At 33.8% G+C, this 13,566-nt stretch overlaps 1 protein-coding gene across 1 annotated transcript in view; it reads right to left on the minus strand.

The window, feature by feature from the left end:
• Window positions 1–1,102: 1,102 nt before the first annotated feature.
• The window catches only part of LOC107550364 (protein lin-28 homolog A-like), a 25,905-nt gene continuing 13,441 nt past the window's right edge, over window positions 1,103–13,566 (minus strand). The window contains exons 3-4 of the mRNA XM_016231625.1: window positions 9,067–9,254; window positions 1,103–1,503 (exon numbers count right to left, since the gene is read on the minus strand). Coding sequence (XP_016087111.1) covers window positions 1,230–1,503; window positions 9,067–9,254 — 462 coding nt within the window. The 3' untranslated portion in view covers window positions 1,103–1,229. The remainder of the gene's footprint in view (window positions 1,504–9,066; window positions 9,255–13,566) is intronic.

The following is a 13,566-nucleotide window of genomic DNA, read 5'->3' on the forward strand; positions in this document are numbered from 1 at the left end:
CTTCACTGTTCAATGGATGATTGTAGCTTTCAGATCTCCGCCAGCAGCTTTAAATGATCAGATCTATCTAAGGCTTCAGTTCACCTACATTCATTAGCTGAATGAAAAAAAAGCAAGCAATGTGATTTTTTTTACTGGACCCTGTGACACAAAAATTTTGTACGGAACATGTGCACTGCATAAGGGCGCAACACCTTGTTTAGGAGTACATTAGCATGGCCACAAAACTTAAACTAAAGCTTAAATGGTCAGCTTCAGAAAGGCAAAAATAGGCTAAACCATTACCTAAACCATTTTAGTAAATATTCTACAATAGTGGGCCTTGATTGCGAGCAGTTTTATTTGTCATTATGTCTGAATCTAGTTTAAAGTCAACATGAAATCAAAATTGATCATATTTACTTTCCTAATGCACGTTCCTGATCTTAAAGGACTAGTTCACCCAAAAAGAAATTGCTTAAATTTTACTCACCCTCAGGCTATCCAAGGTGTAGTTGAGTTTGGTTCTTCATCTGAACAGATCTGGAGAAATGTAGTGGTGTGGATTACTTGTGGATTATTGTGATGGTTTTATCAGCTGTTTGGACTCTCATTCTGATGGCACCCATTCACTGCAGATGATCCATTGATGAGCAACTGATGTAAAGCTACATTTCTCCAAATCTGTTCCCATGAAGAAACAAACACTTTTACATCTTTGTGTGGCCTCAGGGGGAGTACATTTTCAGCAAAGTTTAATTTTTGGATGAACTATTCCTTTAACATGAATCTGTGCATGTTATCACAAAGGTAACATGATTACTCAGTTTTCCTCTGAAGCGAGTTCACTGGCGTCACTTATGCAGTACACGGCAAACATATTTACTCAATCAAAAGCCCATTTCACTATTATGGAGGTAAAATGGCTTGCAAACTGCAACATCTGTTGACTTCATGCTTGAGTTTTTAAAACACTGTTTCATGTTTTTCTTCTAAATGTAATCTATTTTGCCTTGTGATTTTTAGTACTTCAAATACACTTGCTCATTTATGCACACACACACACACACACACACACACGCCAGTCGCAGAGTTTGTTGTGATTGCTCAGTGAGAACACGCATGTACACACGTGACCCCCATCGGCTGATACCATAGCTGCACAGGAAGGAAGGGAGGGAGGGTCTCCTCTGTGAGGTAGATGATTTCGGGTCCGGGCTTCGTCTGGATGAGGAACCTTTCGGTCGCTTTCAGTCCCGGCTTTTCCTCCAGCGCTGGGAGTGACTCCCCCGTTGAGATGCTTCCTCCGGAGAGGACGATGAGCCCGACTGGCTCCCCTCTTCCTGGGACTGAGCGGAGGTGGAGGGGCGTTGGGGGTCCTGAGATGTGGAGGGGGACAGCGCGCTCTTGTGGGGACACTGGGCCACCATGTGTGTGACACTCTGACAGTAGTGACACTTCTTTGGCTGGGGTGGAAGGCCACACTCTTTAGCGTGGTGGTCCAGACCTCCACAGTTATAACACCTACAGAAGGATGAAAAATGCTTGGTTATATTAAAGCACTATAGAAATTATACTCTTAAACTGTACAAATCAAATAGGAGATATATTGGAAAACAGGACTTATCTTGCTTTGGAAAACAGGACTTATCTTGCTTGTCTATAGGTGCAGCTGATCAGTTTGTAAGAGTTAGAGAGAGGGTGTTGCCCTTTAGCACTTACACTACTAGTCAAAAATTTGGAATAATTAAGAATTTTTAATATTTTGAATATTAGTCTCTTCTGCTCACAAGACTGCATTTATTTGTTCAAAAATACAGTAAAAACAGAAAAAAATTGAAATATTTTACAATTTAAAATAGCTGACCCAGCACTAAGTTAAGGCAAATTACATGAGAACAGACATAGATGAAATCTAATCACGCTAGGGTCCTGCAGGCCAGTCTCCATTACAGCACCGATCCCAGTACTGTATCAAAATGGTTGTTCATTAAACCAGTAGGTTCCTGTTTTCAATGTGATAAGACTCATTCAGAGCTGCCGTAAAATAGATTTGATTTCTATTTTAATGTAGCAAAGCTGCTGTGTTTTCTACTGTAAAGAGGCTACAGGTATGTTAAGAAAAGATATTGCTTGGCAGTAGACCTGTCGCAATAATCAATATATCGACTTATCGCGCAATATATGTACATGACCTCAATTTTTGGTGACACAATATATCGCCCATTATATTTACTTAAAAATTAATGTCACCATGTTTTGTACATTCCACTTGCGCCTGTGTCTTTTGCAGATTCTCGAACATAACGTGGTGTAGTTATGAGGTACTAGTTCAAATTTAAAAAGTGCTTCTACAAACAAAGTTTCATCTGCAGATATGGTCTTGTTTAGGGATCTGTGCCTTTGTGCATACGGACATCTGACTGCTGAGCAGTGGTTGTGTTTTGCGACAATGCAGATATGGTCTTGTTTAGGGATCTGTGCCTTTGTGCATACGGACATCTGACTGCTGAGCAGTGGTTGTGTTTTTCGGCAATAGTGTGCACGCTTAATTTACAGAGAAAAGGTCAGGAAAAAAATCTGTAGATGGAAAAATCTCCATACAAGTTCTTTGTGCATTTTTCTTTTTTTGTACTTGTTACTTTGCACTTTTTGTTAGAAAATGTTTATTACTATTTATTCAAGTTTTTTAAGGTATCTAATATTTTGATTCTTAATTTCCATGATCTAAACATTCTTAAAAATTAAAAGTTTGTTGTCATTTGAAAGTGTGTAGGCCTTCTTGCATTATTATGCTGTTACATTATGATTATATATTCAGTGGCATAAAATGGTCTTTAATAGGACCATAATATCGCTTATTGCAATTATTTCTGGGGCAATATATCGCACAACAAAAAATTGTTATCTTGACAGGCCTACTCATATGAGTGCATTTTAATGCAGATATATTGTGATTTAAAAAAAGTTACTGAAGGATTATCTTAAGTAAATAATCAGCATATCTGCATTAAAATATATGTGTGTAAATATCTATTACCGGTAAAACAATTATTTTAAGAAAAAAAAAATCATAAAACTGAATGGAAATGGACACTGATTGTTTTGGCCAAAATAAATCATATTTAATCAAATTTATTTTTGTAAACTAAAATAAAAACATTAAAAACATGGGACAAACTTGCCCAAACCTGCATTTACAAGGGTTCCACTGTTATTACCATAGTAAGTAGGCCTACATGTAACTACGTCATCTTAAAGAGCAAGTCATATGGTATTTTAAAGTGTCCTAATATTGTGTTGGAGTCCCCTACAACAGGTTTAAATGCATCTAAGGTCAGAAAGCATTGTAATTTTCTCAGAATACACATTTAATAATAGAGTCATTTGTCAATGATTTCGAAACAATTCGTTCCAAGCAAGTTCGGAGCAAACCCCTTCCATCCAATAAGCCTACTCTGCTCTGATTGGTCAGCTGGCCATGGCCAAGCCTGCTGTGATTGGCACAGAGAGGAGTCCTTGAGCAAGTTAGCGAGCGCTACCATTGACAAAGCACCATTACATAAAACAATAATATAGTGCTCCAATCCGTTCTTATAATAATGACATAAAATACAAAACACTTATGCAAGCGAATCGTGCCCACAGCTAAAGTTTAGCTGCTAAACTGTGAAGACTTAAAACAATAATGGTGGATACGTTAGCCGAGTGCTAACGTGACTAACTGATGAAACAATACAGTTTGTAAACCAAAATATGTCTACTGTAATGTTTGAAGAACGACAGACAAAAGACGCTCTGTGTCTTTATTTTTAATCAGAACACAGACCAGCTGTATTGCACCAGCCTAACTAACTCGCTGGTCTCTCCCGCATTAACCCTATAACTGCTGGTGCGGCAAAATAAACAGCAATTTCACAATGATCATAAACAGGGATTGAAATTAACTTTTTTACTCACCAGCCAATTTGGTTACTAAATTTTTAAGTTACCGGCCATTCATAACTTCTACCAGCCAAAAAAACCCCGAAATAAACCAACAGCTTGAGGCTGTCTACATGACAAAGCGACTGTTGCAAATCATTTTGTGTCGGTACTAAGGGTGTGCGATATTGACAAAAAATAATATCTAAAAATTTTCTGGAATTTTATTGATAAAGGTAATTAGACAATATTTTGCTGCGTGTGTTATTGTGCTGATATCTTAAGGATACCGTGGACAGCTGACTCCTAAAGATTTTGATATTCTTCATATTCTGTGTGGTCACTTCACACACAGCAGTGATAGAAATTAATCTTTTCCAATAAGTTTAGATTGATTTTTACCTTTATAAATCCATTTTTACTAAAAGTGTGCATCATCTTTTGAGTCAAATTCTTACATTTAATCAGGCAATTATAACAATACTACATTTAGGCTGTTACTAAACAAATGAAATCAGTATCAATAAAATTCATATTTGCAGAAGTTGAATATGAAGTGGCATTTAGATGTATTTACAAATGTTAATGCAGCTTAGAGGGACATGGGATGCTTTAACCTGCAGTTACAAATGCATAAATAATGTTTTGATATTTTAAACATGAAATGTTGAATAGTGATATTAAATTAATTATTAAAAAAATTAAAAGATACTTTAAATGTGAAATTAAACCCGCCAGTAAGTGGCAGCAAGTCACTGTTAAGTGAGTCATTGCGAATGAACCGAATCATTTAAACGGTTGATTTTGCTCAGAGACGCAAAACAGCGCTGTGTTTGGAATGTTTTCTGTTGGCGAAATAACGCAAAAACAGCCAATATGGTGTCTAAAACGTAAGTCTCTTGATATTAACTTATTGTTTATTGAACTGTTGTATAAAATCAATATCACATTTGTAACCATGCTGATTTTTTTTTTAAACGGCACTCTTCGTGTGATATTAACTATATGAATTGATATAAATATATATATTTTTCAACCCCCTTATCTTGAATTATGTGATCATTCGTAATGCATATTAACAGACTGAATCATGCAATGAAAGAATGCACTCTAAATGCGCACAGCACAAAGTTAGTCTAACCAGACTACATCACGTCACGTATGCGTGCACTTTGTAACTTAGGTGTGTTTTGTTTGGTTTTTGCAATATACTCGATAATGTCATGATGTCTCACGAGTTCAGTATTTGCGCTAAACCTGCGCAGATTTGGCTTGCATGAACTTACCAAAGAAATTAATGAGTGAACATAACTTACGAAAAGTAACCCGCCAAACTGGCTAGTGATTTGACAGTGTTACCCGCCACAGCTGATTTTTACCCGCATTTGGCGGGTTGGCGGGTGTTAATTTCAAACCCTGATTATAAAGTCTGTGCACTACACTACATTCTTTATTATTAAACTAACTAATTAGAACAATGTCAGTCTACATTAATCAACACATTCTTAGGAAATAGTGGGTTCAGAGCGAATTATCATAACTATTTCAGTAAGACTAATATCGTGCTTTACCTGGAAACCTAAAGCTGCACTAGGTGTACATCACATATTAGCACAAAAACGTGATATTTTGAGCACTCAATTAAAAATGTACACATAACGTATCAACCGTACTTACAGGTTGTGGTTCGGAGAGCTTGCTAGTCCAAATTAAGAAGATTAGAAGCCAACGAAGATAAAAGCCAAGATTAGAGAAACAGTCCTTAGTAAAATGACATGCACACAACAAAAGGTTTGAATTGTATTTCAGTGGTATCCTTGAACAGTGTCTTCTCAACATGATGTAAACACACTAACTAGCGGAAGGTCAGGTCAGACTCTGTTCGTATTTTGCGGGCAGGCGGGGATTATGCAAATGTGTTACCCAGTGACGTATACCGGTAACAGGCTAAAGATTCGAAAATATGACGACTCGTTAAGGCGATTCAGAATCGACTCTCTCTTTTGAGAGACAATATCCTTATGTATCATGCACTTTTTTGATTAACAACTTTGCAGATTGTTTTCATTTAAGGATAGCTACATTATAAACTGCAAAAGAGATATTTTTCAAAAACCCATATGACCTGCTCTTTAAAGGGGTCATATGATGCGATTTCGATTTTTCCTTTCTCTTTGAAGTGATACAAGCTCTTGCTCCGATCACAAATGCAGACATGGTTTTATGTTTACGCGGCGCGATACGCAACGCAATGCGTAAAAAGACAGTATAAGTCATTATAATCAGTAATTATGTCCCCACTGGATGCAACAACTGCCTCGTTTATAATGGGTTTTATTGGTTTTGTCTCGTCCTGCTGGGGGAGGGCATCACAGTATGGTAAGGGGCGTAACATTTCCGTCACACGCTTGAGGCATTCGGCCAATCACAACGCACTGGATAGCTGGCCAATCAGAGCACACTTTTCAGACCGATGAGCTTTGTAAAAATCGACGCGGGGCATAGAGGAGAAACAATAATGTACATTATATGGAAAATAATGTGTTTTTTTAACCTTAAACCGCATAAACACATTGCATTACACCAAATACACAAAATAATGTTCTTTTAGCAACGTCATATGACCCCTTTAAAATAAAGTGTTACCTTCTAATTTAATAGGGTTTCAAACAGGTGCTTGAAACCAACATACAATAACCACTGCTTGAACAAGTATTTGGTTAAACTGCACTTTTGACATTCTATTTGTCTGTATGTGCCCTGACTGTTTTCAGCCTGTAGGAGGCGGCGTGGATCAACTACAGCATCACAGCTGAATTTGCTGGATATTAGACCAACAAACTTCACAAGACTGAGCTGACATCAGCGCTGAACTACAAATAAATAAAGCCAGAACGTTTGCGATTGACACACATTTGATCATTATTTTGATTTCATCATTTCATCTCCTCACACATTCACATCTAAAACATAAATAGCCTATAGTCAAGGAAAATGTAATGATGCAATCTTAAAAATAAAAGACCATTTGCATTTTTGCTCTTCAATATCACAACATAAAAACTGAATTTCATAAAAACCAACACAAAAATCTGTGAAACTCGACAGCATCATTTTCCTTCTGACATCCAGACTCTAGAACCAAAGAAAGAACCATTAAACTAAACAATCGGTTAATATAAATAATAATTTCTATTAACCTCATAAAATGATTATTGCATGATTTTGAACTTTCAGCTGCACATCATCACAATATTCACTGTTGATATTTACAGTCAATATTTATGTACTTCAACTGATAAACTGACATAAAATCAGTTGTCTAGAGACTTTTTAGTTAAATTTACACTGTGAAGCTTGACAGCATCTGACACCCAGACTCTAGATACAAAGAAAGAACCGTTAAACTAAATTATTCGATATAATGAACTATTAATATAAACTAAAGATTAATTAAGCTCATGTATTTAAGATGATTATTACATGATCTTGAACTTACGTAAAATCAATTGTTTTTCAGTTAAATTAACACTGTCATTGATTAGTTACCATGTTTAAATAATTTATTCAATTATTATTAATAAATTGATGCAATGCATTTAGCAAGGTCCCGTTATGAGCCAATTTCATGAGCCGTGTCCTAATGCACCTGTTGTGTTTCAACCAGATTAATTACTTTAAAAAATTCTTCATAAATGCATTTTTAATCATCAGTTCAGGTCGTCTTCAATAAAACGTCCATCGTCTAATGTCTAGTTTTTTGTTAGCGCATCTATAGTGACAGACTATGTGATAAACGGCTCACCCACGCACATATACATACTTATAAATAGCTACAACACAACAGACTGAAAAGACTTATTCAGTTTGGATTTTTATTTTTTTGCTCTGATCACCATGGCAACACAAAGTAGAAGACAGACTCACAATCAATGCGAGTCGTGAACAGAAAGCGTTTGGCGAAACCAAACTATGAGCGGTCTACATTGAAAAGTACAAGATGTGTGGCTTCACAGACTGTTATCAATACTGGAATTGATTTTGTTATACAGAGAAAGCGAGAGCCTTTTTAATTGATATGTGAACATTGAGAATTTTAACCCTGAAACACATCCACATCAAATCAAAAGCGGCTAGTATGAAGAAAATGCTTGTGTAAAACAGAAATACAAGATTTTAGATAAATAATCCTGTCTGCATAAAAATTGTACACTATCAGATGAATCATAAATAAATCAATTATTTTATATAAAAGAATATTTTAAATTAAATGCAGCATGTGATTATATAATTCCCTTGCTCTATTGCATATATCAATTTATTATTATGCCATCTGAGTATATTTTGAATTAGAAAACATTTAAAATAAATAAAATAAAGCATTTGGTTAACACTTCACAATAAGGTCTCATTTGTTAACATTATTAGTTAATACATTCTCTGACATCCATTAATAATTAGAAATATATTTTACAGCTTTTATTAACCTTAAGTAATTTTAGTTAATAAAAATGTTCATGTTAATTCACAGTGCAATTTTAAAGACAAAACGTTTGATCATAAAAACTGTTAACATTATTAAAGATTAATAAATGCTGTAGAAGTATTGTTAATTGTTAAAGTAATGTGCTTAACTAATGTTAAGAAATTAAACCTTAATAGAAACCAATTCGTTTAAGTCTTTTCTAGATTATAGATCTCTTCTCTTAAAATGTTTATAAATGTACAGATCGATTATGTTAATCAATATTTTAAATCAGCTTTTACTAATTAATAACTTCCAATTGTTCCAGTTATTTGGATTATTAATCACTGCTACTAAACAACACTAGTAGATTAGCAATACAGCTATTATTATAAATAATAAAAGCAGACTTTTGTTCTGACTTCTGAAAAGTATTTTCAACCAACTAAAGATTTAGAAAAACCAGCAGCAACTGCTAAAGACAAGCTATGAATAACAAAGAATAAAACCTAAAAACATTCGTCCAGCAAGATACCATTTATAGTTAATCTACAGTTTAGTGCCCATTGAACTATTAATATTACATGTTTGCAGAATAAACAACTGAAAATAACCCAGTTTAGTCCAGTTAAGTTTCATGACAGAAATGGCAACAAAACATATTAAACTACATATCCCATCATGCTCAGCACACTCACCGGTCTCCCTTTGGTTTGCGTTTGAGGGGCGGGGCCTTCCCTTTGGGGCGTCGGTCACTGCCCGAGCATGGACCCCCGCCGGGCCCCGTGACCCTGAGCGACTCCAGACCTTTACTCGACCTCTTGAAGGTGAATTCAACCTGCTCGCCCTCCCGTAAGCTCCTGAAGCCCTCCATCACCAGCTTACTCTGAACACACACACACTTCATTTAATACAGATACACATGCACTTATATCATCTATAAATATCTAAATATTTATAAATATCAAACAGACAAGTCCTATCAACACAGATTATTGAACATTTCATGGCATATAATAAAATCAGGGAGAGAATGATATATAGATGTTAAAAAGAGAGATTTTCTGGTACTGGAAAAAAAACAAGAGCTACCAATCGGTCAAAATCACCTTAATATGCATTACAAGAGCAATGTTTAAAAACACATTTGATCACTTTTCTGAATCTCATTGCTGAAGTAAAAAAAACTGATCTTGAAAAACAGATTTTGCTTATTTAAATATTTGTAGTAAAGCGAGTGATCGAGGCACTAAATCATTTGCCAATGTCAAAATACTAAAGAATAGGGATGTAACGATTCGATTCGCAATTTTTGTAACAAAATGAGATTTAAAACAAATTATAAATTAAATGTGTCCTTTTATTATTGCTCGGATAAAATGCTTTGTGAAATTGAAATATAACACTATAATAATATACTAATATAGCACTTGTAAATTATTGCTCTTTTGTTGGTTTTGATTGCTTCTATTGTTCTCATTTGTAAATCGCTTTGGATAAAAGCGTTTGCTAAATAACAAAATGTAAATATAATGTAAATATAAATAACAAAACTAAATAGAAATTTTAAAACAAGCCCCAAATCAACTAACTAAGTAACACAAATAAAAGAAATCTCTTCATATAAACAAAACTAGGCTTTGTCTGTGCTCTTTCCATTTAAAATGAGAGGCAACCACTGCATTTTAATCATGTTCCAAACAAAGATGCTGCATACATGCAACGTGTTTTTAATCTAAATTACATTGTATAATTTCGAAATTTGAAGCAAAAACAGAATGGTTTGACTTCAGTTTTGTGAAAATATACATTAAAAAATATCTGCATGAAACCGAAACAGCAGACGAGCTGAACAAGATGCAGATTCACTCTCTGCCAGCAGGTGGCGCTTAAAGCATTTCCTTGGTTTCCGCTGTAAGCAAAGCAGCGCTGCACTTATGAACTTTAATATGCATTATACAGAGGCAAGATGAAATTACCATCTAAACTTTTCTAAAGACAGTAAGTTCCCCTCAGACATACATTCATATAAACTCCTACCGCTAATTGAATCGGGATTTGTTTAGCATCTCAACCGATCGTCACATATTTGAATAGATTTTCAGCAGGCTCGCAGGAAAAAGCAACTAAAGTACATTTATTTTCTTTAATCACCAAATATTAATGTAACTGTCTTTATAACTGCTGCCTAACAGAATCTAATACATTTGGCTCCTAGTTTAACTTTTAGGAGCCACATTATAAAACTATCATTCTAAAATATTTATAGAAATCAAACAGATTGATCATATCTACAGAAAGATCCATCAAATCTTGAACATTTCATGTTTATCAGGGAGAGAAAGATATTATAGATGTTCAAGAGAAAGATTTAGCTTACTAGAAATAACAACTTGCAATCTGTGAATATCACATTAACCTGCATTACAAAAGCAATGTTTAAAAACACATTTGGTCTTGCATAAAATGCACAATATTACCTCACTGAAATCAAAAACAAATTTTAACTTACTTAAATATTTGAAGTGCCACCTGACAGAATCTAACACATTTGATTATAGGAACCAAAAATGTTAATATAAAAAAATATATACACATAGCTTAAACAAATATTTATAGACATCAAACGGATCAGTCATATCTACAGAAAGATCCATACATTTTAATTTCATGTCATATAATAATCCATAAGGGAGAATGGTTCAAGAGAGAGATTTTCTAAGTACTGTAAAAAACAAAAACAAAAAAAACTATCAACCGATCTGTCAGAATCACTGATAAATATCAATATCGATCAGAACTACTGATCTCTCAATATACACCTGCATTATGAAAGCAATCTTTAAAAACACATTTGATCATGTTTCTTGCATAAAATGCACAATTCTGAAAAATATTTTTTCCTATTTAAATATAGTGACTAAACCACTTGCAAAAAATAGCAAAGAACGATTAAACTAAATGACACATAACTGCAATAACTGTACTGTTCAGTTGACTGCCACGTGACAGAATCTAATTCATCACCCGTTTAACTTTTTAATTAGATTTTATTACATGTAAAAGTTAATACTGCAAAAGTAAATACTTTAATAAAAGACAATTCAACAAAATCGAAAAATAAAAAGCACAATATATGATAACTGTGGTATTTTTTACAGCTTCTACCTGGTTAGAAGCAACCAAATGCTAGCAAAAATGATGACTTAAATAGTCTTTTACAGTAAAATACTATTTTTACTAAATGTGAATCATAGTTTTTAAATCAATGAAAATGAATTCAAAAATCCTCTACACAAAGCAAGCACAATGCCAGAAAAGACTTTAAGAAGAATTCATTTACATATAATCATTCTGCAGAATGAGGACCATCAAAAGCCAATTAATCAAATTTATTATTCACAGTCAACACAATTGTGACCAATGTGTTTATTAGTTTAATTTAAATCCATCCTTCAATTAATAAGATTTTCTGGCATTATAAATGCAAAGCACTGACCCTGAGAAAAGATCCGAAAATTATAAAAGCAATGAAGTCAGTTCATTTCAGTAAAATTTTATTAAATCAGCGTAAAAATCTGTACATTTGCAATTTCGCATTGATTTGAACAATTTAGTCGTTTTATCACATTTGATCGAATCGTTTCATCACACATTAGAGCTGATTTACTGTGATGAATTTATTGTTCAAATATACTACAGCTGATTCTACAAAACACACAGATCACAGATAAGATCTAGTTTATGATTACGCCAAAAAACACAACAAATACAAAATATGTATTTGTTATATTTGTTTGTGATTTAATAAATAAATCATTTTTTCACAAGTACATTGTGAGCTTTCCAAAGAATACAAACAGCTGCTTATTCTCGCAGCTAGAAAACTCTCTCTATGGTATTGTCACTAAGGCAGTGCTACATGATCATATGATTTACATTTCAATTATTCATGTAATTAAAACAGCAGTAATGTAATACATGAATCAAATGCAAGAGGCAAAGCGCAGCTGACATGTATTCTCATCATTTACGTTCCTCTAGAAGCATCACGTTTAGAGAAAACAAGTCAATAGATCAGCACCGCCACACGCTCAGGTTCACATCTCGGTTTCATTTGACTTTTTGGAAAGATGAATGTCTATATATCAGCACTGAATTCACATCTGGACTGATGAATGACATTTCCAGTGTCTTCAGCTCAACATTTGTTTCTGTACATCAGCTCTCACTGATTCGTTTTTGCCACGGCATCACGTTTAATTCAGCCGTGTGGGAAATTAATGCATTTCATTTCTCTTAATTGACATAACAGGCACAAAAGCATTCTGATTTAACACTTACGAAGGGGAGAAATTAAAAATCCATATCATAAGAGAGAAGTGCATTTATGCGAAAAGCCAGGAGCAAAACCCTTCCCACGCACATATATTAGATGTTTTCTATTGAAATATCAATCAAACTAGCAAAAAACACTTCAGTTAACAGGATTAGATCTTGGTAAAAACACACACACACACACTCACACACACACACAAATAAATGAAAGAAGTACATATGATTTAAATAAACAAATATTTCTAGCTGTTAGTAATAATGAAGCAAAATCTGTGAATCAGTCATTAATATTATTATACATTACCTATAACATTTTGTTTTGTATTAATTACCTATTAATAAAGTTATATGTTGATTTTGTCTATTGATGCAATTAAATATTAATATATTAACATGATCGTAGATTCATAGAATAAAAATGTCAGGTTTTAATCCAGTGTTACTGATTGTTCATCCATCTATCTTTTCTTTCTATCGCTTTCTTTCATTCATTCTTTCTTTCTATCTATATTTTTCTTTCTTTCTCTATCTGGATCTGTAGTGTGAAAAACAATGTAAACGCTTTCCACTTATAAATATTGTAAATAAATGTTTTATTAAAATTATTCTATAATATAGGCTAACCAGTGCTCTGTTCTGAAATGTGATTAAACTGAAATTGATAAGTAAAGATTTTAGGATATTTAATTTTTATGACTACACACACACAAAACAAAGTTGTAAATACCACATAAAATTTATAATTAGTGAACTGAATAAAAGTTGTAAAAACACAGTTTTGCAAGAGAATAGTCTTTAGTCTTTCTACTTTAAAACTGCATGTGTAATTCATTGTGTAACTTTGTTGTTTGTAATTAATT

The sequence above is a fragment of the Sinocyclocheilus grahami genome, unplaced genomic scaffold, assembly GCF_001515645.1.
Source record: "Sinocyclocheilus grahami isolate Dianchi unplaced genomic scaffold, SAMN03320097.WGS_v1.1 scaffold397.1, whole genome shotgun sequence".
Classification (NCBI taxonomy): domain Eukaryota; kingdom Metazoa; phylum Chordata; class Actinopteri; order Cypriniformes; family Cyprinidae; genus Sinocyclocheilus; species Sinocyclocheilus grahami.